A 26,283-nucleotide genomic window follows, 5' to 3' on the forward strand; every position below is an offset into this window, starting at 1 on the left:
AAACTTGAAAAATATATGCTAAACTTGAAAATATATGCTAAACTTGAAAATATATGCTAAACATAAAAAATATATGCTAAACATAAAAAATATATGCTAAACTTAAAAAATATATGCTAAACTTGAAAAATATATGCTAAACTTGAAAAATATATGCTAAACATAAAAAATATATGCTAAACTTAAAAAATATATGCTAAACTTAAAAAATATATGCTAAACTTGAAAAATATATGCTAAACATAAAAAATATATGCTAAACTTAAAAAATATATGCTAAACTTAAGAAATATATGCTAAACTTTAAAAATTGATTCTAATTAATGCAAATTTATGCATGATGATTTACGCGATGTAGTTGATAACTTGATACTGATATCTGTGTTGTTTTCAGGTTTGCTGTGTGGAGAAAGTCATGGAAGATGTGTTAAATAAGGCGTTACAAAGAATTTCTGACCTAGAAAGGATAGCTAGGACTCCTAGTATATCTCAATTTGGAAGGGAAAGCGTTGCATTGTCAACAAATAGTAGTTCAACGGCTAAAGTACGAGCGTCCCAGAGGAAATTTATCGACGGTTTCCAAGCCTACGTAGGCCTCAAGCATCCCCTGAATCATCAGTGTCCCGCACAGGACGAAGAGAACAGCATTTTTATCAGGCCTTTTTGCTCGTAGAAACAATAAATATTTAAAGCCTGTACTGAGAGACTTGGTTCTTATCCCCAATCCAGAAGAAGAAACTGTGCCCACGCACTCCACAAGAGTTATGTTGGATAGTAAAGGCTTTGTAGTGCGCAGCTTTCCTTTCCAACGTGAGTGGGATACACAAATACTAACACGTAGATTTGCGGAGGCATTTCCAAAGTATTTGCTGTTATGCTTTGAGTACATGAAAGTAAGTTGAAAATGCTTTGAATCTACCATATGACTGCAATGAAATGGTTATCTGTACATCAAATTATCAGAAAAATGCCTGTTTCTTTTACTTATAACTATAGAACTAAAAAAATTTTTGGTTCAATATCTCTACGGACATTTCAGTTGAGTAGCATTTGTGTGAAAGCAAATTCGGAATGGATCATGAACTTCTCCATTTGTTTGAATGAATGTTTACTGACAGTAATGTAAATTTACATTAGGCATCTTATGGCAAACTCATCAAACCAAACCTTGCACCAGGAGTGGAAATGACTGGTAACCTTTTGCTTAAACTTTCTGGTCAAGGATCAGTCTACATTCGTTCCTATGAGTGTCTGGATGAAGATAGTGATTATGAGAGTGCTCTGGTAGATTCACAGAAGACTGATAAATCTAGTCCTACTCATGGTGAGACTTTAGACATCGTTGAGAAACAAGCAGTCATAGTTGAGGTTTGATGCTCACCAGCAGATTTCTGAGGTTGGCGGTCAGTCAAATCTGTCAACCAATTTATTTGTTGATGTTGCTTATAACATTACCATCTCTGATGAAATGGATGCCATTGTAAATCCTGAGCATGGCAACGATTCCTTACCTCTTGAAACACAAGGTCAGGAAATATTGAAATTAAATTCAATATGCATACTTTTATTTTTTTTTTAAAATTGAACATAAGCATTCTATTTTTTAGATCGACAACCATTCCAGAATGTTGAATATTCTGATATTCAGGGACCTTTAGAAATTCAAGGTAAATTGCAATGTTTTTAAGTCAACATTTTCCTTATATTTTTTATGTTTAGACTTAGGGTATTGTGTATTTTGGTAGACCTACCAAGTAAATTACCAGTCAGAGAAGTTCTAATTCACAGAAGCCATGTTCTTAAGGATATCATAGATGAATTCAAGGATCCTGCTTTTGTTGGCTGCATATTAAGTATTGCCATTGTAGATGAAAGGGGTAATATTGAAGATGGTAGAGGTTCTGGGGTTACACGTGAGGTTGTTAGCCTGTTTTGGCAACAGTTTTTCCCTGCATTAACAATGGGTGCAACGGAAAAAATTCCGTCAATCAGGCATGATTACCAACGTCAAGAATGGGAAGCAGTGGGTGGATTTATGGTATTTGGTTATTATACCATTAAGTATTTCCCTGTTTCACTTGCTCATCAGGAGTTAATACAGAAGCCACATTACATTTGTAATTGTTGGTTCCCATATTACAGCCATTGAAAAATATAAGTCAGTTCAGTAACATTGACATTGTAAAACAATTGTATGATAAGAAAAAACCCTCTCCTAAAGATGTTGTAAAAATACTAATTGCATCCCCATCATCAGACTCTGAAGTCCAAGCATTTCAATATTTAAAGAAGTTTATCACAACACTTTCAGAAAGTTCTTTAGAATTGTTCTTGCAATTCACAACAGGAAGTAACATGTTAATTGTACCATCAATTGAAGTGGCTTTTACAGCTGCAGATAATGCACTTCGAGTACCAATTGCTCAAACATGCGGACCTATGTTGGAACTACCATCTACCTACCAATCATTCAATGAACTCTCAGAAGAGTTCACCAATATCATGAAGGAGAAAGAATCGTGGTCCTTTCATATTGTTTAACTCCTTGATAGCTACTTTGTCATGTATATATTGTGCTTTTGAATACTTTGTAATACTTTATTTACTGTTATGTTCAAGTTTTGTTTGAAGAAATTAAACTGTTACTGTTTTGTTACGTGAAATGAACATCAAAGAGCATTTTTACAAATATTTTTGGCAGCAACAAAGTCAAAATAGTTTTGAAGGAAACAAAATATTTTTTTGTAAAAATCATCAGTATGTCATCCACTTACTAATGGAACTCTAAAACGAACAAGTATTCAAAAAAAATAGGAAAATGTTCTCATTACAAATATAATCAACTTCTATCAATTAATCTTTTGTAAATATAGTTTTTTTCCTTTAAATGCAGTTTGACAAAGTTTTGATTAAATACTCTCAAAAAGTTGAATGCATGACAAATAAAGAAATGTTCCATCACTTTCATCATTTGCTGATTCATTGATATGTTGTTTTAACACAGCCCAAACTTCAGCTGAAGAAGTAAATAAAATTTCTGGAACAGCTACCTGATAATCACTGTCCTCAATTTGCAATGGAGCATCTAAATCCATGTCAATCCCACTCCCCAGATTTTCATCATTATTCCCAACCATGCTGGTACCTGCAATGTATGCTCCACTTTAAAAAGTTCCCTGAACAAAAAGTTGGTCAGGACTTAAGTTTGACTCTGTGCTCACAGGATGTGAGTTCCACTGGGCAATAAACTCATCAAGTGCTCTTTGAATTCTAGGTATGTAGACACAATGAAGGCAAAACAAATGCAAATCATTCATAGCATCTAATATTCCTTCATTCTCCATTTCTGTGAAGAGTTTTACATAGTATGACAACACCCCTTCATAGACATCACGATGTAATCGCTCCACACGAACATTATGGACTGATTTCCCAGTAAGAATACTTCCTCTATTCAATCCTTTGTTATGCAACATATAACGTGCAACCTCCACATTCTCTAGACCATGGTCACACCCCACCCGAGATGGAAGCCCCCATTTCTGCACTCCTACTAGAAATTGTTCTTTCACTGTGGCAGCTAAGTTGTTGTTTGAACAATGCAAATAAAAAATTAAGCGACTGTAGCCATCTATACATGCATGAATTACCATTCTCCATGAAATTAATTTATGATTACCTTCTATGTGCCAAAGTGCATTTGGATAGGGCACGGAATACCTACGACGATAGACAGCTTGGTTCCATCGAAGAACTGTTCCCAATGGATCTATTGTTCTCATTATTTGACGAACTCTAAATCTTTGTACATGCATGCCACGGCTTCGAAGTGCATCAACCATACGCGTTTGACCTATATTTGGAGTTGTGAGTCTTACCTCTTGCATTACTTGGGTAAGGTCTCCATCACTTACATTAGTGTAAGGTTCATCAGTAATGCCCAATTGTTCTCTGTGTCTTTGAAGCGTTCGAATTGAAATATTAAGCAATTTTGCAATTCGTACCCAATAAAATCTTTTTTCGCGAAGGAATTCTATTTGGCTTTTTTGTACAGTGTAACGCGGACGTCCTCTCCTGCCCGTGCGTGTTAAGGGGCAGGTATAACTTGTGCCAACTGCTTCTGTGCTGTTTCTTAGAATGTCACACTTGTGTTTGGTATTTTCTTTGATTTGATTTGCATAAACTAAAAATTCATTGAATAAACTTTGCACTGTCCATGTATATTCCCTTCCTTCTGCTAGCAATGAAAAAGACCAAAATATTTCCTCAATACGAGTTTCAAGTACTTCGAACTGGTCTAGAGTCTGAGAGGCTGTATTACAAGCAGCACGAACTTCCACAATTACTGATTTGACAGATTGTAAAAACGAAAGAAATTCTGCATCGAAAACAGTTTGTCCGACTCTTCGATACACGGGCATGTCAACATACTGACAACAGTTCGTCATATATTTTTCAAGTTTAGCATATAAATAAAACGAGTTCGAATATTGTCCCGTTTCGCGCCTCATAGCGTCAAGCCGGACAAATTTGTCTTTCAAATTTGTTTTTTTGTCTTTTTTATATTGTCTAAAATATATCCAAAATCTGGAGGTGGCACAAAAAAATAAGTTATAGAAAATCATCGACAAAGTCGGATGACACGAATGCGCGTAATATGATCTTTTATAATTACGTTCAGAATTTCAAGTCATTGCTAGACAAAGGCCTGTAAATAAAAAACTACACGGTAGATTGTTTTTAAATATATCCAAAATCTAGAGAGTGAACAAAAAATTATTAATACAATTCACTTTTTACTAAATTGTTTAAAAGTAGTAAACTCTGTTTGGTTTTTAGTACCAAATTAACTATGCAGTGACGTCACAGTGCTGGTTATTTTTTTTGAAAATTTGTTCTAGTTGCTCATCGCTTTAATTTTTTCAAAATTTAGTGAATCTAGTGAAGTAAATGACTTGTTTTTGGAGTAGTCGTGACCAAATATTGCTTTAATCCTGGACCTTTACGTCACGGTATAATTAGACATGTGCATTATTTATATTGTATTTTTACAAAATAAACTGCTCCGACTGCCACGCCTCCTATATCGGGGAAACTGGCAGGAACTTAAACATAAGACTTACTTAGCACAAACGAGCAAATAAGAAACAAGTAAAATTCTTCACATTACAAAGATTATAACCAAACCTTCTGATTTCTTCCGTAAATATTTCTTACTTCGCCAGTAAATATACAGTACTTACATTTCATCTCTATAAAGTTAAAGCGACCTGACTTACGTTAACGTAAACACGTACGAATTTAAATATTTTAACGCTTCTGAAATTAAGTAAGGGCACAGAGTAATGATTATGCAGAAGGGTCACTCAGGTGTACAACGCCTCCTCATGTCGGCCATTATTCTAGCCAGATGATTAGGATTTCTCTCTTGTTTACAACCAATAAAATTACATGACGTCATTACTGAATAATGAATTCAAATATATTTTGACTTAAGAAATGACTTCGAATCATTTTAAAGGTTGGGAAAAGTCAAAAACCCTAATCATCTTGCTGGAATAATGGCGGCCACCATTCGCGAAGACAAAATCATCAAAGGTTCCGACACGAGTGACTCTTCTGTATATTCTTATACTGTGGTAAGGGTTAGAGCATGATCACGTGTGTTCTATGAGATTAAGAGTCCCATTTGTTTTGGATCTTATACCAATGACCTTCAACCAATTACCATCAATAACATTACACTGGATATTGTCCAACACGCGAAAGTTTTGGGATTGGTTATAGCCAGCAATCTTAAGTGGAACATCCACGTAAATGAAATAATTAAGAAATGCCGTAAACGCCTCTATTATCTTATTCAACTAAAACGAGCAAATATCGAAGTGAAGGAGTTGCTCCAATTTTACAAAACGTGTATAAGACCTGTCTTGGAGTATGATTGCCCAGTGTTCCACAATAGTCTGACATTGTAACTGTCAGATAACCTAGAGTCAGTCCAAAAGCGAGCATTAAAAATAATCCTGCCTCATCAAGAATATGAAAACGCAATCTTCATTTAATACTAGTTTTAATACCAAACGTTTTAGAAATAGTTTTATAACTTATAACTCATTGAAGATGTAATTTAGTTAATTTATTTATGTATGTATTATATGTAATCTTAAACGTATTTCAGCAATATGGCTGCCAGCTTTAAGAAATAAATCATCTATCTATCTATCTAAGGATTAGATAGAGTGAATTTTATCTAATGTGAGTGTCTCCTAATCCCATATGACGCAAGTGATTAAGCTCTAACCGTCTTAGAACATGACCAAAGCCATGAGTGATTATTTATGGCAGAGAATTTAAGGCCTCGCCTACACGTATCCGGATTCGTTTGTATCTGTAAACATTTTGTTCTGGATTCAAAACTTTACGCGTCCACATGTATGTAAATTTGATGTGTTTTTGTGTGTCCACACGTAGCTGTAAACATTTTGTTCTGGATTCAAAACTTTACGCGTCCACATGTATGTAAATTTGATGTGTTTTTGTGTGTCCACACGTAGCTGTAAACATTTTGTTCTGGATTCAAAACTTTACGCGTCCACATGTATGTAAATTTGATGTGTTTTGTGTGTCCACACGTAGCTGTAAACATTTTGTTCTGGATTTAAAACTTTACGCGTCCACATGTATGTAAATTTGATGTGTTTTTGTGTGTCCACACGTAGCTGTAAACATTTTGTTCTGGATTCAAAACTTTACGCGTCCACATGTATGTAAATTTGATGCGTTTTTGTGTGTCCACACGTAGCTGTAAACATTTTGTTCTGGATTTAAAACTTTACGCGTCCACATGTATGCAAATTTGATGTGTTTTTGTGTGTCCACACGTAGCTGTAAACATTTTGTTCTGGATTCAAAACTTTACGCGTCCACACGTATGTAAATTTGATGTGTTTTTGTGTGTCCACACGTAGCTGTAAACATTTTGTTCTGGATTCAAAACTTTACGCGTCCACATGTATGCGAATTTGATGTGTTTTTGTGTGTCCACACGTAGCTGTAAACATTTTGTTCTGGATTCAAAACTTTACGCATCCACACGTACCTGCGAAAACAATACAAATACTTAACTATTGCTTACAGAGCATGCGCTTATACGAAGAATGAGCTGGCTATAAAATGTTAAATTATCCGACAAAAACTACTGCTTCATGGTCATTAAAGGTAAGAATGAAGCTTTTATGTGGACAGATGATAAAGTGAACCTTTCATTAAGTGTCGTTTTAGAATATAAAATAGCGAAAATGTTTAAGGGCACATTTCTGGCATTGAAAGGAGCCGTATCAAAACTGCTCGCTCTATTTCCATAATTCTTTTGATAAGACGGCAATAGTAAATTGCATAAACATAACTATGCTCAAAAATAGCGCATTTAAAATAGAACGAGTCACTTTAAGCACCAATTTAATACATAGGATAATGCATGATAAATGAGGATTGGTCAACGTTTTTAAATCATTCCGGTTACAGTGCGTCTAAACGTGTTCGGATTCGATGCCTTTTCAATGACAGCTGTTAAGGGTATTTCTGCAGTATGCCAAGGTTTCAAGTAAGTTTATTGGTTTGCCATAACAAAACCATTTGGTCTTTGCATTGGATTTGGTGCATCATTATTTTGAACAGCGCGGAAATTTGATAAATATCGAATCTTTGGTCTTTTGTAAGGTTTACGTATGATTTCAATGAATTTTGATGCTTCCCATTCAAATATCTTGTCAATTTCTTCCTTTAAATCTTCATCGGACCTTCCTTCAACACCATCAACTGTGATATACATATGAGCATATGGTATAACTTTGTTTTTTCTAACTGTTCCATAGTTGCCACATATCCACAATATGCTTTATAATAAAATGAGAAATAGGATAAAGAATCTAAATTAATCACAACGTGCCTATAAGTATCTATAAACCTTTATTATCCATTCATATACCCATTTGTCCTATCTTACAGATAACACAGACGATGACACAAAGAATTTTGTTTTCCTAAACATACCTTTTGAATTTTTCATGAACGTCTCTTTTAATTTTGTAATGTTCATCAAGAAATTGGCTTTTCAAATTAAATCCTATGAAGAAATGGTGAATAATGGTTGACCAGTAACGACTTTTTTAAATAAGGGAAGATAATTAAGGAAAGAGGTCTAGGTATCAGATACTAGAAGAGCTGTGGAAGATGTCTGGGGACGATATACTTAAGGAGCTTTGGGTTTTGTTGACGTAACCGGCAGACCACATAAATTTTACATAACTGATCGGTCCTTCACTCGACATAGTAGATGAAATGAAATTTAAAGTGTATGGCAAAAAATTGCGTTGAAAGTTTTACATCAACTCAAATTTAGCTGACAGAACTTGTATATCAACCCCCGGTTATCATTCTTTTACCTGGAAATCCAGGGGGAGGTGGAGGGCATTGTGTGAGATCAACATCTTTTTCATCCTTTACAGCTTGAATGACAGCATCGAAGTCCTAAACAAAAGTTTTAATAAATCTCTTATGCAACAAATAGAGCTCTAATTCAATCTCCAACATTACAGACATAGCCTACTACAATGAGATTAAGGATTAGGCTTAGGGATTAAGATTAGGAATCAATTTCGCGCATTTGTAGAACACCATAAAAAGACCTGTGGAGAATGCATGACAATGCTTCCACTTAAATTTCATTTCCGTTCCTTTAAAAGTAACTCACCTTCGATACAATCAAATATTTTTTTTCATTTTCTTTGTCCCCACTTCTATTACAATTGCGAGCAGCCAATTTATACTGATCTCTCTTTAAAGTAAGTCCTTTTAATGTCTCTTCGAGTTTACTATCATTCTCACGCTGAGGTGGCATTGGAGAAACCAGTTGTGTTCTTGGAGGAACTGTTGGTGTTCTTGAAGGATCTGCGGGTGTTGTTGGAGGAACTGTTGGTGTTCTTGAAAAGTTCTTGAGTTCTGGTTTGTTTTTCAATTCTTTATTGGACCTGACCGCAGCATGTACCCGAACAGGGAGATTAGGAATTGTTCGGAGAAAATACGCCCTGTAATCACCAATCTTGTAAAATAATTCTGGTTGTGGTAGAGGTCGATCGTTCCAATGCTGGCGAGTATTTCGAATAAGCCTTAAGCATTCTGCCCATGAAGATGTATAATGGACCTTATAAAGTTTTCCATTGTTCTCGTACGTGCGAAAATAATCATAGACATCCCAATTAATTTGACTTTTCCAAAGTACGCATTCGCTATTCAATTGTTGAACGACACTTGACTGGAGATCATTTGTCTTAATCTGATGAAGATTCCCAACTTCACATAACATTTCAAACTTCTCATCATCTGACATGAGAAATGGGTGTTTTAATGCTTCGTTAGAATATGGTCTGTCTTCAGGTTTTAGATTTAATATCCACGACAGAAGGTCCTTTAATGTTTCATCCTTGATTTCTTTCAAACCAACAGGGTTTCCATTCAACATGTTTTCCAGTCTATACCGTTGAATTCCAAAAGGATGTTTTCCTTTTGTAGCAACATAATAAGCTACCATCCCTGCATTCTAAAATAATAAAAAGCGTTACATCAAAATGCAATTTAACAACGTTGAGTTTCATTACAACTTACAAATGTTTACATTCCTACACTTACATATACATCAGACCTTCTTTTGTAACGCGCTTTGTTTACTGAATCATCATCTTCGCAATATGATTCAGGAGCTATCCAATGCTGGGTTCCCATGGAAAAATTGCTTTTATATGTTGTCGTGTCATTCTTCATTATTCGACTCATGCCAAAGTCAGCTATCAGAAATTGACTTTTTGAGTCTCGCAGAACATTGGAAGGCTTCAAATTCCGATGTAGAATAGGATTTGGGTCGCTATGAAGATCAGCTAATCCTTTTAAAATTTGTCTAAGAATATCAGGAAGAGCTTTTTGAAGATCATGCAAAGTAGAATCTTCCACAAACTTCACCAGTGATTCTTCACATAAGTCTAAGATCAAATAAACATAATCCGTTCCATTATCTTCTTCTAAGTAGAAATAATTCACAACATATTTCGACTTTTTTGCATTGAATTCATTCAAAATTTTCTTTTCTTGCTGTGCAAGCTGGATAAAGCTATCTCGATGTATTCGTTTGACTGCTTTACCGTAACCATCCTTACCCAGTCCAAGATAAACACGGGTTGCATCACTTCCTTCGCCAATGCAAAATTCTTCTGAGAATATTACACGTACATTGCCCACCACTTTAACCTCAACACTGCGATTGCGCCCATATTCAATCAATTTTAAAAACAATTCTCTATGTTTCGTTGATTCATCGATGTATTTCCACTTTTCTAGATAAAAAGATTATAATCAAGGGTTAAAGAAACAAAATAAATACATTAAAATAGCTTAAATTTCCCCAATTAGGAAAGGCTACTGATACCGTACACTTTAAAAAAATGTATCAACAATTATTAGACATTTCATAAATTTTTTAACTGGTAACATTCGAGGTTAGCTTATACCAAACAATTAATCACAAAAACTTTTCTCTGCAGTAATTTCATGAATTTTTCTTAAGGAGCAACTTGCGTTTTTCGAAAATATTAAATTAAAATTTTGAGAACATATACTTTTTAGAGTCTAAAAAATTTTTTATACCGAAAGATAACAAAATAGCTTCATTCAATTTTTCTTTCTATTCTCGACACTCGCCTTTTACATAGAATATCTTATGTTTGTTGCAAAACATTAACATTTGAAGTTCGATCTCAACAATTATACTCTCAAACCTTGTTTTGACATCTTAAAAGTGCCAATGAAACGAAAATTTTGCTAGTAAAATTATATCTGTATTGACCAGAACTTTTGAAATGACAGAGTGCTTTCTAAAACCTTTTCTGCATGACTTTTTTCATTCTGAAAATACTGAAGTCCTTGCAATTATCAATTTATCTAACTTGTGACATAATATTGCATGCAAAATGAGTCGCTGCAATGTTTCAAATACCCTCAATTTTCCTGACAACTTTAGATTGATAATGGTACGCAGTAATTTATATCATTAACACGTCACAAAGAAGGAAACTCCGTCATGTTAAAATAATGTATCAGCAAATTTATTTAATACATCTAGTTCTCATTATGCAATGTGACAACAGATAAATCGGACATAATAAAAACTTCAATGTCTCGAGAATGAAAAGTGATATGCATAAACTAGTACAGGAAGTCCATTGTCATATTGAAATGTCTGTTCAATAAATGTATAACACAGAGGTTGCTAAATTTTCGTTTTAGGCATTTTATGCTTTAACACTAAATTAACTGACACGTACTGTTTCTCTTACTCATCTTGGTAAAGTGAACATCGTTATCTTTATTTCTGCAAACTCAAAGTCTACCTCATGCTTTTTCTCATTCTCCTGCAACATTATTAGTTTTGAAATTGAGACTTTGTTGTGGTGACAAATCTGAAAATCGTTTTGAAGATCGCAAATACCACAGTGAATTACTTTTACCATTCACTATGGTATTTGCGATCTTTAAAACGATTGCTAGTATTGTTTTCATTTTGCCGAATTGGAAATGGTTATTTGCAGTATTCAATTATTTTATTGAGCATATGATGATTTTATTTGCGAGAAACAATTTGTCTTTCATGTCTCTATTGTGTCAGGGTTTTCGTTATCGAGAAAATTTTCTTTTTGAGGAAAATTAGACCATCAAACTTACACTTACCAAGCTTCTTAAGTTCTGAGCATATTTTGTCCCGTTTCATTTCTTCCATTCTGGTTACATCAGCTTTTGTTGCCATCTCTTGTTTCATCTCTACAACATTTCTATTCATTACTTTCAAATCTTCTTTGATTTTTTCTGTGACATCGAGTAACTGCTCTTCTTTTTTATACCATTCTTTTAACATTTTAACATAATTTGCTTCATCGGCAGTGAGGGGAGCTTTCTTTAATTCATCTATTTCAGTTTGTTGAATACCCAGACCAACCAATGCTTTTGAAATTTCCTGCCACAAGTTCTCAAACTCACTGCCATCTATACTAGTTGTAGTTATGTGACCGTACACTTTGTTTCGATAAAACTTTATTCTTGCAATGTTTGCTGAGATTGAAGTATCTGAAGAGGAAGGAAGATTATTCCATCCACTATGTGGAGCTGTTAGACCACATATGTTACGCAATAAGACAGTTAATATTGTGATGTCAAAGTTTTCAATGTCAAGGTCACCAATTGAAGGATAAAGAAGTTCCCATTGCTTATTCTTAATGACTTTATATTTCAAAGATGATAGTTTCTTCTTTGTAGCAGGATCTTTAAGTTTACCAGCTAAACTTGATGGCTTTAATAAAGATTGCAATGTTGTTTTTAAGGCTTGGGTTCCTTTATTGATTAAAAGTTTACTCAAACGAGATCCATTTTCCTCAATCTTTAATTCTTTAGGTGGCGAAGCCATTTTATATTCTAGAAATGAGAAATAAAATTGTGAAAAAAGGTATAATTTAAAATGTACAAAATGTTCACAAAAGTTAAAAAGAATGAATTAAAAAAAGTAGTACAAGTCATTTATAAAGACTTGTGTGCTTCATTTCTTTCTTTCTATAAAAATTGTGTTCACTGCCTAGTGACATGACCCAGTAATTGATCTTACATCAAGGCATTAAAATAGTAGACTTGATACAATGAGAAAACACAAAATAATATTTCGAAAAATAATAATATTTTCGAAAACTCGCGCGAGAGGCAGCAACTACCTACGATAGTAACTCCTAGTTAATAAATAATATATTTTATCTGTCTAACAATCGTGTGCTGAAGAGATACGTCGTTCTTTTAACAGGATAAATCAAACTGGTTTGCTGTGTTGTATGAATATTTGCTTATTTACATTTTGATAGGACTTTATTGCTGATGATTTTGTTCCAATTTAAAATTTTGCTAGACTGCAGTTTAGCGGACAACGGATACGCTTGTCACCGCGGGCTCGTTTTTCTTGTGATTATAGGGTAGGGTTTGGGTCAGCGTCCAAGGTGTCCTCTAAACTGCAGTAGTTCCATATAGGTTATGATTGACGTCTGTAATCACCAGTAAAGCGTATAAATGAATGATATTTTCAACTGCACGGCTTTATCTGTAGTCACTAAAACAAAGTGCAGATTATACGCTCTAAAGCATAGGTAATTAAAGAACAACATAAGTATTGACTTTACTTAAAACAATTCTATTCGTGATCGTTCGTATATGCGACTATTACCGATGACACAGCCGAAGATATCACGACGAACAAACACTGCCTGCCTCACTGCCTCACTCAGACACTTTTTCAGTAAGTTATAGTGGTTAGCCACGCATGCACAGCGGCTAACCACAAAAATTAACTAGTGATAAATTATATTATTGTTATAATACAGTATAACTTGACGTCTACAACTGCTCCCTCCGAAAAAATGTTGTTGTTCCCCCAAGTCTTACATTCTAACCACATACCTGCTCATATTGATAACACTTAAAGCGTGATTCCGTTTGAAGATGCTACGAGAATTTATAAAACTTAGCAATTGATGAATGTCTTCTGCATGATGAGATAACGTAAGAAAAGTACAAATAATACACAAATCATTCATTACTTTTTCTATAAACTTAAATTTTGCAATATTCATGTGTCCAAATGTGGAGACGTCGGCCCCTATTATATTACTGGCCCAAGGCTAAATGCCCCCTTGCCTATCACCTCACTGCGGGCCTGGCCTGACAGTCAGTGAAATTTTTCGACTTTGTGTTGTTACACGATTTAATTCAAGTAACTAAAACAGTTAGACACGTTGGAAAACAAAACAAGTATCTTGATTTCAGTTTCTCAGTGTACATGTTCATCTAAGAATAAATTCATCAAATTAAAGTTCATCTAAAAATAAATTACGTGCAAAATGAATGATGATGAAATATATACGTTATTATGAGTTCATTTTGACCCCTGGAGCCTAATCTTTACTTTACATTTAAACATTGTATTGCTTACTAAAGTGTAATTATATTAAAAAATAATGATTAATGATGAAATATATACGTTATTATGAGTTCATTTTGACCCATGGAACATAATCTTTACTTAAACATTTGTACATTGTGCTGTTCACTTACGTTTAATTTATTTTTAAAAAATGTCACATTATGACGTGGCATCTGTGAATGTCAAGCGCATCACTGACTCAGAATTATTTATTATCAAACCATTTCTCCTTCGTGTAAGAGCCGCAATTTTTATAGTGGATAATTTGAAGCAAAAAATTAAACATACTTTCCATACATGGTATTAATAATAGCTTTAAAAGTCACTTATAGAATCATTCAAACGATTTTCATTAAGAATGGAAATAAACATTGATTCTATTAGCATCTACCGCAGAGACCCCACGAGAAATACTACGCATGTGCACATTGGTTATTCTCAACCTTGCTCACCGCTATTACAGATGGCGTGTTTGTTCTTAGACGAATATTCCATAAAATAATTTGCCATCCTGCTGTGTAGAACGACAAAAAAGTTCCAGAAAACAATACAGGACAAAACACCTACATAACCACTGAGTTTGCGCGGCAAACTCTTTCTGTGGTTAGATAATCTATTCAACAACAAATGGCACAAGTCAGCAAAGCAATTGAGCAAGCAGACGACCTGACGCTCTTGCATAACCATCCTAATCCGACGCTGTCGGGCTTATTAGGAAACGTGAATGTAGACGATGAACCGGAACAGAAACGGTCTCGTCTACAAGGGAAAATGGGCAAATCTGGCAGGGCCGGGTATAAACACCCTGCTAAAGCCAACAACAACAATCTCCTAGAAGAAGGAAATGACGGGAGAACTACTTTGGACGATCCTAACAGGAAATTCGATCAATTTACTGACTTGATGAATACTTTTGCTCCTGTCTTAAAAGAGCTCAAGCAAGCTTATGAGGCCGCACGCCAAAGGAACGATGGTGATGTTATGTCTGAAAATGAAACTGATGACGAACACTCAACCAACGGGACTGCTGCTGTAGTTGCAGATACAGATCCAGCTCTAGCAAACCATAGCGATGCTTTGGTAGATGAGCTGATTCACAAAGTGACTGAGAATGAACCGACAGACCAACCATTGCCAACTAAAATTTCTAAAATTCTGACCAGAATTTTGTCCACTGGACTAAACAAACAAACATTACCAAAACGGAAGGAAGGGGTAAAAACGCCACGAAAACTGTCACCTGTTAAGAGTTACAAAGGTGAACCCAGAAATTTGGGACATTGCTAGGACATCCACACGTAGCATGGATGTACGTCTACAAAAATTACAAGAAGCCTTAATAAAGGGCCTCATTCCGATTTCCCGAATTGCGGGATCGATTAGTACCTCTCTTGGAACAAACCTTACAACACCTGCACGGATACCAGAGGTTATCTGGGATGGGCTGTCCACATATATTGTGCTTCTCTCTTCAGCTAATCATGATCTGAACATGTGCCGCAGAGACTTGTTCAAAGTTGACCTTGATGAAAATTACAAGGCAATCTGTAGTAACAAAGAACCTGTTGCTGCAGAACTGTTTGGTGATGATTAAAAGAACGCCCGAAAACAGTAAAAGAAAGCAAAAAGGCTGCACAGCAACTGAAAAGCCAAAAACGGAAACACAACCATCAACAATTGACCAGCTCATATAATTCTAATGTATCTTTTTTATTCCAACGTCGGGGCGGTCATTTGCAAAGCCGACCCAAACGACGCAACTATTATAAAAACCAACCCAAGAGGAAAGTCGAGACAAGGGAAAAACACTAAGAAAGCAGTGACTCCTACTCTCCACCATGTAAGTTCTAGTAAACGTGGGTGTAGTACTTCTATCATATCTGGGGGAGACAATGATTGTAGTATAGTTGCAGGCTGGATACAACAATTTATTGGGAAGTGAAGGGAGCCTTCTATTTTACCAGCTGTAAGCAAATACAAGATTGATTTTCTTACAGACCCAGTCCAGCTAAAACAACCACACTCTTTAAAAATGTCTCCTTTGGAAGTTCAAAAATGTCGATCGTCAAAATAGATAATTTCTAGAGAAAGGTATCATTGTTACAAGCATGCTTGAACAAGGCGAGTTTACCTCCAATATCTTTCTTAGAGCTAAGAAAGATGGATCTTTTATAATGATATTAAACCTAAAAGAGCTCAACACATTTGTAACATATCACCATTTTAAAATGGAATCTATCCATACTTTTACTTAGCCCTTGCGACTTGAAGGCTACATGGCATCCGTTGACCTTAGAGATTGCCTATTACTCAATACCAATACACATAGAGCATGAAAAATACTTAAAATTTATGTGGAAAGGTAATCTGTAACCAATTCACCTGCGTTGCTCAAGGATTATCTTCCGCTCCACGTTTATTTACAAAGATACTCAAGCTTGTATGTTCTAAGCTGAGGGAGCTTGGGAACATTTCTAGCGGTTACATTGATGACTCTTTCTTAATGGGCTACTCCTATTCAGAATGCGAGCAAAACGTACATGACTTTCTACAATTGTTTCAGAAGTTAGGATTTCTACCCCATAAAGTTAAATCTGTTACAGAACCCACACAGATTTTACAACATTTAGGGTTTATTCAAAATCGTGGCCAGAGATTTGCCAGGCGGAAAGCGAATTTTCAATATGAACATAATAGCCCAACAAAATACTTTTAAAAAAGCCATTACAATAATAAAATAGAGAAGGATTTATTAATTACGTTTCGTCTTTAACTTAAGACATCTTCAGATTAATGAGTTAATACATATACACGAGGTTTTAAATACAAGCATATAATATGGGGTGTTAAATTACATGTGAGAGGAGTAGGAAATTTAGATGACGGAATTAAGTGAGAATGGCGGTATATTAAAGAAGGTGAAGGGGGATTGAGTTGCCTTGGGTGTTAAGAGAGGGTTTAAGTTTGGATATAAGAAGGCTTTCATGAATCATAAGGTCATATTTGTCGGAGGAGGAAGAGAGAATTGAGAAATCATTAAAATCGGCAGGGTGAGATGTATTTCTTATATGAGAAAGAACTGCAGATGGTGGTGGACATAAGGAAGGCTTCCCTGTTAAGGGAGAGATTCCCAAGTGTTCTGATATTCTGGTGTGTAAATGACGCGTGGTTTGACCCACATACGATGCAGAGCAGCATCGACACTTGAATGAGTATACAACACCAGATCTCAGGAGCTTGGGAACCCTATCCTTAAAAGGAAAGAAAGAGGAGAGACGCCTGGAAGAACGAAAGACAAAGCGAACGTTGATATGAGGAAAGGCAGCATTGCAGAGTCGAGTGATTTGAGTGCGAATCTGAAGACAGTGTAGGCCAGTGAAAGGGAGACAGAAGTACATGATTTTCTTAGGGCAGTGTGAATAAGATCTTTGGGTTCAAATGTATTGTTGAGGAAGCGGTGAACATGATTGTCAAATATGTATGAAGGGAAGTTGTTTAAGGTGAACAATTTTCTAACGACTTCTAGTTCGGTATGAAAGTGTTCATAGCTGGAGCAGAGGTTGAAAATTCTGTGAAGTAAAGAGGAGATCAAAGAGCGTTTGTATTGAATGGGAATGAAACTATGGAAATTGGTGAAGAGACCAGTGAAAGTGGGTTTACGATACACGGAGGTGGAAAACTTGCCGTTTGAGCGAGTTATTTTTACGTCAAGAAAGGGAGCGTGTTGTCTTTTCCAGTTCAGATGTAAAGGAGATGTTAGGATGTTGGTGGTTGAGATAGGTAAGGAAAAGAGGTATGTGATCCAATGATCGGAAGAGTAGAAAGCAATCATCAACGTAACGTTGGTAAAGAAGGGGTTTGAAGGTGGAGGGACAGTTGTGAAGCCATGAATTTTCATTGAAGGCCATAAATATGTTCGCAAATAATGGGCCTAGGGGGCTGCCCATAGCCACACCATCAATCTGTTGATAAACTTGGCCGTTAAAGAAGAAATGACAGTTTTTGACGGAGAGGGAGAGAAGTTGAGTGAATTGTGAACGGTCAAGGCCTTGAAAGGACGTGTTATTGGAGAAGATGTGATTAGTTATTATGGCGATTGTTTCATCCACTGGGATGTTGGTGAACAATGATTTAACATCAAAGCTCGCCATCACAACGTTATTGGCGTTAATGTCACTTTGTAAAAGATCTTGGACAAAAGAGAAAGAGTCCTTGATAACATGGGAGTTGGCGGAGATTGATGTAAGGAAAGGAATAAAGAATTTGGCTAGCTTGTAGGAGTAGTGGTCAATACTAGATAAGATTGGTCTTAGAGGGATGGAGGATTTATGAATTTTAGGGAGTCCATAAAGTATGCCGATACGTGTACCAGTGGGATAAAGTTCGTTGTATGTTTTTTCATTTATGCATTTTTCTGCCTTTAGTTTTCTCAGCAACGTCTTTACTTGATTCTCGCGTTTCAGTGTAATTTTGATGGCATCATCATTTAGAAGTTCGAATTTCGATGTGTCCGTTAGAATTTCCATCATCTTTTTGTTGTAGTCGTTTTTATTCAGAATAACAACTCCGTTGCCTTTATCCGGTTTCAGGATGACAATGCTGTTGTCATTTCTCAGATCATTTAACGCGTTTAGTTCATTCTCCGTGTATAAGGCATTCGGTCGGCTGTAACTGCGAAAACCCGAGTAAGCTATGTCCTTTAGTTTAGCTTTAATTGAGTCAGAGAAAAGCCAGAGGTGTGTGGACGGGTTCTTGTTGAAGGCGATTGTAAAATTTCTCAAATGGTGTGAGGAAAGTGCACGAGTTTAGTTTGGCAGGTGGAACAGCAAAGTTGAGGCCCTTAGAAAGGATTTCTTTTCTTTTGGGTGATGAAACGATTTGAGAAATTGAAAACCACGTCGTCAGGGTTGATTGGGTTTGTGTTAATCTGTCCAGTGCTAAGGCGAAATATCTTGCGGTCTTGGGTGCGTTGTTGATGGTTTAGTTTTTTAGAGTTCTCACGATCAGAAACATGTTTTAGGTGAATGAAGTCAAGGTTTGAAACCAAAGATGCCAGTCTGGAATGTGCGGTCGTAGCTTGTGATGACAGTACTCGTATCCGAGCGTGCTTTGTGTTTATTTCTTCTTGTAACAATTTGTGTTGACATTGTCGATAGGCGCTAGAGGATCGCAATCTGCGATTAGCAACCTTAAACCATAGGAATCTTGGTATTATCGAGCGCTTCTTACACGTAATAAGGAACTCTAGGTCGAGTTTGGCTTTTCCAAGCTTGAGTTCGAGACGCTGGAATTTCCTGAACGCTTCGAGTGCTCCGTTTTTGTAGCGTTTATTCAAAATCGTGGCCAGAGATTTGCCAGGCGGAAAGCGAATTTTCAATATGAACATAATAGCCCAACAAAATACTTTTAAAAAAGCCATTACAATAATAAAATAGAGAAGGATTTATTAATTACGTTTCGTCTTTAACTTAAGACATCTTCAGATTAATGAGTTAATACATATACACGAGGTTTTAAATACAAGCATATAATATGGGGTGTTAAATTACATGTGAGAGGAGTAGGAAATTTAGATGACGGAATTAAGTGAGAATGGCGGTATATTAAAGAAGGTGAAGGGGGATTGAGTTGCCTTGGGTGTTAAGAGAGGGTTTAAGTTTGGATATAAGAAGGCTTTCATGAATCATAAGGTCATATTTGTCGGAGGAGGAAGAGAGAATTGAGATCTTTTACAAAGTGACATTAACGCCAATAGCGTTGTGATGGCGAGCTTTGATGTTAAATCATTGTTCACGAACATCCCAGTGGATGAAACAATCGCCATAATAACTAATCACATCTTCTCCAATAACACGTCCTTTCAAGGCCTTGACCGTTCACAATTCACTCAACTTCTCTCCCTCTCCGTCAAAAACTGTCATTTCTTCTTTAACGGCCAAGTTTATCAACAGATTGATGGTGTGGCTATGGGCAGCCCCCTAGGCCCATTATTTGCGAACATATTTATGGCCTTCAATGAAAATTCATGGCTTCACAACTGTCCTCCACCTTCAAACCCTTCTTTACCAACGTTACGTTGATGATTGCTTTCTACTCTTCCGATCATTGGATCACATACCTCTTTTCCTACCTATCTCAACCAACATCCTAACATCTCCTTTACATCTGAACTGGAAAAAGACAACACGCTCCCTTTCTTGACGTAAAATAACTCGCTCAAACGGCAAGTTTTCCACCTCCGTGTATCGTAAACCCACTTTCACTGGTCACCAATTTCCATAGTTTCATTCCCATTAAATACAAACGCTCTTTGATCTCCTCTTTACTTCACAGAATTTTCAACCTCTGCTCCAGCTATGAACACTTTCATACCGAACTAGAAGTCGTTAGAAAATTGTTCACCTTAAACAACTTCCCTTCATACATATTTGACAATCATGTTCACCGCTTCCTCAACAATACATTTGAACCCAAAGATCTTATTCACACTGCCCTAAGAAAATCATGTACTTCTGTCTCCCTTTCACTGGCCTACACTGTCTTCAGATTCGCACTCAAATCACTCGACTCTGCAATGCTGCCTTTCCTCATATCAACGTTCGCTTTGTCTTTCGTTCTTCCAGGCGTCTCTCCTCTTTCTTTCCTTTTAAGGATAGGGTTCCCAAGCTCCTGAGATCTGGTGTTGTATACTCATTCAAGTGTCGATGCTGCTCTGCATCGTATGTGGGTCAAACCACGCGTCATTTACACACCAGAATATCAGAACACTTGGAATCTCTCCTTAACAGGGCCTTCCTTATGTCCACCACCATCTGCAGTTCTTTCTCATATAAGAAATACATCTCACCCTGCCGATTTTAATGATTTCTCAATTCTCTCTTCCTCCTCCGACAAATATGACCTTATGATTCATGAAAGCCTTCTTATATCCAAACTTAAACCCTCTCTTAACACCCAAGGCAACTCAATCCCCCTTCACCTTCTTTAATATACCGCCATTCTCACTTAATTCCGTCATCTAAATTTCCTACTCCTCTCACATGTAATTTAACACCCCATATTATATGCTTGTATTTAAAACCTCGTGTATATGTATTAACTCATTAATCTGAAGATGTCTTAAATTTAGGGTTTGTATTAAATTCAATAGGTATGACTATCTCTATATCCATAGAGAAACACAACAAATTATGCGAGGTTGCCAGGAGGGTGCTAAAATCTGACTCGCCTAGCATACGGAAGTGGCCAAGTTAATTGTTATGATGGTAGCTTGTTTCCCTGGCGTTGAATATGGCCCACTGTTTTATCGTCATCTTCATAGGGACAAAACGACAGCCCTTAAGTCTAACAGGGGTAACATTGATTCGACATTGAAACTCTCTCCTTCGGCGTTGGAGGACGTATCTTGGTGGATTGATAATGCATATGAGTCCAAAAAACATCTGAATCATGGCAGGATTGACCACGTATTGAATGCGGACGCCTCTACCAAGGGATGGGGCGCACGTATTAACAAACAGTCCCCCGGAGGTGAATGGTCAATCGCCGAAATAGACTCGCACATTAACTGCCTGGAACTCAAAGCAATACTGTTTGGGCTACAATCTCTATGTAGAGATCTAGCCCACACCCACATTAAAGTAATAACAGATAATACCACGGCCCTTGCATATATTAACTAAATGGGGGGCTACCACTCTCACCATTGCAATAAAATTGCAAGGGAAATATGGGCGTGGGGGCAGAATCAGGGACATATGGTTAACTGACAGCTATATCCCTAGGAAACTTAATGTGGTGGCTTACAAAGCTTCCAGAACATTTGATGATTCCAAAGAATGGAAGCTTGATGTTGAATTATTTCCTGAAATAACAGCATATTTTGGGACACTAGAAGTTGATGGGTTTGCTTCTAGACTAAACTATCAACCCTATGTCTCCTAGCACCCAGATTCACAGGCGTGAGCTATTGACGCTTTTTGCATTGATTGGAGTAAATTGTTTCTTTAGGCTTTTCCACCCTTTAGTATTATATCACACGTTTTACAAAAAAGTAGAAATGGCCCAGGCACGGACAATTCTCATCTTGCCGAATTGGCCAACTCAATCCTAGTATCCGATGCTGGCAAGATTAATTATTCACTGACCCATTCTCCTACCCAAAAACAAAAGCAACGTGAGCTTACCATCCAATTAAACAAAGGAATATCTACTCAAAGGGAGACTTAGACTGAGACTGATAGCTTGTCTCTTATCCGGAGATCACTCTCAAGTAAGGGCATTTCACCACAGGCTCAAGCAACAATACTCAATTCCTGGCGGCAAGGAATACAAAACAATATCAGGTGTACCTTAACAAGTGGTAACTCTATGCTAATAAACGGAATGCAGATCCCCTTCATCCAACTTTACCGGCAGTTCTAGACTTTCTACAGCACCTATTTCATCAAGGGATGAGTTACAGTTGCATAAACACTGCTCGAAGTATGTTATCTTCATTCGTTATTACTGAAGGGAATTCTACGATTGGTACACATTATATGGTTCAGAGATTTATGAAGGGAGTGTTCCATTCTAGACCAGCACTACCAAGATATCAAGTGACCTGGGACACCTCCATTGTTTTAGAGTATTTAAAGACATATCCCGCAGTAGAAGACTTAACCCTACAACAGCTAACTCATAAGTTGGTAATGCTCTGTGCATTAGTCACAGGGCAGCGTGCCCAATCACTCCACCTCATGAACCTCTTAACTGTAAAGAAAGAAGAGGACTCATACACCTTCTATATCGTCAAACTTGTCAAACAGTCTGGACCAACACGCATTCAACCTACTTTAGTGATACCAAAGTTCCCTGCGACCACCGACTATGTGTTGCCTCAGTCATGGAAGAATATATTAAACGCACTGCTCCCATTCGGGGTCAAGAAAATCAACTATTTCTTACCACAATTCGACCCTTTCATAAAGTATCAAAGTCATCTATATCTCGTTGGATAAAGGTTGTCATGCAAGCTGCAGGAATTGATATAGAAACGTTCAAACCACATGGTACACGAGCCGCAGACACCAGTAAAGCAAAGCAATGTGATGTTTCGATAAACTCCATACTGAAAGCTGCAAGTTGGAAGACTGATTGTGTTTTTCATCGGTTTTACAATAAGAACGTTGTGTCTCAATGTGGCAATGCGGAGTTTGAGAATGCCATTCTTTCAGCTTCCCAATAAGAAAGATACTGGACGAGAAATCTCTTTAGCTGAACTTGGCAGGGAGTTCAGAACACATATACTTGCATGTATAGTGCAAGAGAAGGAAATACTTTAAATTCATATTTGTTACTATTTCAGGGTATGTTTGGCACATCTCCAATTAAAATAAGTTTATACCTTAATGGCGTATTTGCGGGTAGGCATGAAGTGTGTCCACATGACTTTCAAATCTCGTGGGATCTCTGCGGTAGATGCTAATAGAATTAGGAAATTGAACGAGACTTACCTGAAGTTGAAGTTCGATTGGGATTCTATTAGGATCTACAGTGCAGACATTACACGCCCACCATCATGTTACTGCCTTCCTGCATATCGTTCATATGCACATTTAGGCGGTTCATGTGGCCACTATCTTTGAAATATGACCAATGTGCGCATGCGTAGTATCTCGTGTAATTTCTGCTTTGTAGATACTAATAGAATCCCAATCAAACTTCAACTTCAGGTAAGTCTCGTTCAATTTCCTAATTTTTGCTTACATTTTACGAAAGCAATACTTGATATGTGTTTAAACTATTGAATGCTAAAATCGATGATTTTTTAACGTTAAGTTTTCGTCATAGAAGCACTTAAATATAAAAAACGCGACCACATACATATCAGTTTAAAAATGGTGATCATAGTTCAAACCTTATTGTAACATCAATAATGTTTAGATGTTGAATGTGACAATGTGAGCAAAATAAGCTGTTCGTCAAAATCGAACTGATTTTCTAATTTCATGCAGCAAATGTTTAAAAATTTATTAAATGACATCAAACAAAGTGATTGACACAAGTTGCTGTCCAAAGATAAAAACCGCACTTTTATTCAAAACAAATAAATATCTTATGTGTAAGAAATTCAAGCTCTTTTCTTTCTAACTTGATTCCTCTTTGATGATAAAATCCTGTGATTCTTGAAATCAGTGAATTAGTCGACTTCCATGTCAGGCATTTTTAAACGAACAAAAGGATCATCAAAAAATGCAAAACAGCAAAAGAAAAAGAAAACGTACACTTTTTTGTGACAACGAGACCTGGCTTAAAATTTTTTATCAATTTAAATAAATTTAATTGTGCATTATCATGAGAGTACTGCGTGTGCGATTGCATTTTAAATCTATATTTACTTATTACTGTGGTAGTGTATAATTCATGCAAATCGTTCGCAGTTGATATAAATATTATCATATAGTCGTTTTGATAGGAAAACAGATCATTTGTGTTAACAAGATGAGACGCAATTTACTAAACCAGGCATAAATATATATTATCGTATTATCCAATAAGACATAGCGCCATTTAGCTTAAGGCTGAAACACACTAGGCAGTTGCTTCAGTCGCGCGTCCAAAGCGAATTGATGCTGACGCGTCAGTCGCTTGAAAGCCAGAAACACACATGCAGCGACCATCGCGACTTTTACCGTGGCGTCTATTGAACATGGCGGAGATTTCTGTTTGTTACACACAAAGACATAACTTAAACTTTTTATTTTTGCCTTTATTATAGCTACTAATATATGAATATTTACTCAGTACAAACTACTAGGTGGAGAAAAGAGAACAAGCCAGTTAAAACACGCCAATATGATCATAGCCCATTACGCGTATATCGTGGACAATCTTATTCTGTGCATTTAGGTTGTGCCTTAGGGTTCCAGTTTGTAGCTCCTATTGTCCCTATTTGATAAGTCATATAAAAACTGAAAGATTCCATTGTGAATTCACTATATATTGCCCTCGTTTTCCAAGGCATAATCTATAAATTCCGTATGATGCTTATGACAGGGAATATGATATGCATTTAGGAAGTTAAAATGTATCTATTGGCCAATCAGTGTAAAGCGACTAAAGCGACTTATGTCAAAAGTTCAACATGTTGAACCTTCAAAGCGACTAGATGACGCCATTGAGTTCTATAATAACTAGAGCGGTTAACTTTACTGGGGCGAGGATGCCAAAAAAATGGCGGCCAAAGGACGTATTTCAGCTGAAATGATCGCTTTGCAGAAAAATAATATTCTCGACCTCCCCCTGGTGTCTATAGTAAATTATAAAGAGTTTTTCAAGAACAAACACGATATCACAGAATATGGATATCGTAGTTCCATATTCTGTGACGATTCTTTTTTGGCATTTCTTTTATAATGCCGACACTTCAATCGTTCAATTGTTGGATGTCGTAGTTTCCACAAAAAGGAACATATCGCTTCTCACAGGTGAGGTAGTTGTTTGTTTTGTTAGTCCGTCAACGATTGAAAAGCAATTATACATGCACTTGAAAAGCCATAAAATACATATTAAAGATCGTATTTTTTAAGACTGACTTGAACGCAAAATATACTGATGTTTTCCTTTTTTTGTTCATAAAATTCTGCATACTTTTCTGTCATTTGTTAATGCATGAAATCGTAAATTTACCCATTTATTTGCAAAATAGTTTCTCTAAAGCAAAAAAGACCCTGCACACATTTTGCTCTGTGAGTAAGTATCAAAAAAAAATGATCAGCCCCAACGGTAGCCGTGATTTAGAGCAGAGCTTGTTATGTTCTTTTTGCTGACAACATGCAGGGAAGATCAAGGAGTAAAGATGACTGGAAGATATTATTGACCAGGCAGAGTCTTAAAAAATGATAATGCTGTAAAGATAACTGATTTATTATCTGCCCTATCCAGAGTTATTTAATTTGATCGTGGTCAAATTCTATGGATGGAGACAATGGATTCACTAAGGATGCCTTGAAGTTAAAGTTCATGATCCAAAGAAAGATGGCAAGAAGGTTGTGTGTGTTTTGATGCTTAATGAATTGTCAATTCACAAACATGTAAAATGGAAGGCCATAAAGTTTGTGTCTATGTAAACATTTGCACTGAGATTGATGATGAGTCAATGCAGATGTGAAGCTTCAAACTGCATAAGCCATTGGGTTTTATGTAACTTAATGTTTAAATCATGTCATATCTTTATCAAA

General features: G+C 36.3%; 1 protein-coding gene across 3 annotated transcripts in view; it reads right to left on the bottom strand.

The window, feature by feature from the left end:
* Positions 1 to 26,283, bottom strand: part of LOC124451193 — a 47,217-nt gene that overhangs the window by 15,671 nt on the left and 5,263 nt on the right. For 2 of the 3 annotated variants that reach the window (XM_047001818.1, XM_047001819.1), the window contains exons 5-9: positions 11,776 to 12,513; positions 9,688 to 10,385; positions 8,753 to 9,598; positions 8,445 to 8,529; positions 8,053 to 8,125 (exon numbers count right to left, since the gene is read on the bottom strand). In XM_047001818.1, the coding sequence (XP_046857774.1) occupies positions 8,053 to 8,125; positions 8,445 to 8,529; positions 8,753 to 9,598; positions 9,688 to 10,385; positions 11,776 to 12,505 (2,432 nt within the window). In that variant the 5' untranslated portion in view covers positions 12,506 to 12,513. Of the gene's footprint in view, positions 1 to 8,052; positions 8,126 to 8,444; positions 8,530 to 8,752; positions 9,599 to 9,687; positions 10,386 to 11,775; positions 12,514 to 13,536; positions 13,582 to 26,283 lie in introns of all 3 variants that reach the window. The other variant, XM_047001820.1, reaches the window with a different exon arrangement.

The sequence above is a fragment of the Xenia sp. Carnegie-2017 genome, unplaced genomic scaffold, assembly GCF_021976095.1.
Source record: "Xenia sp. Carnegie-2017 unplaced genomic scaffold, XeniaSp_v1 HiC_scaffold_24, whole genome shotgun sequence".
Classification (NCBI taxonomy): Eukaryota; Metazoa; Cnidaria; class Anthozoa; order Malacalcyonacea; family Xeniidae; genus Xenia; species Xenia sp. Carnegie-2017.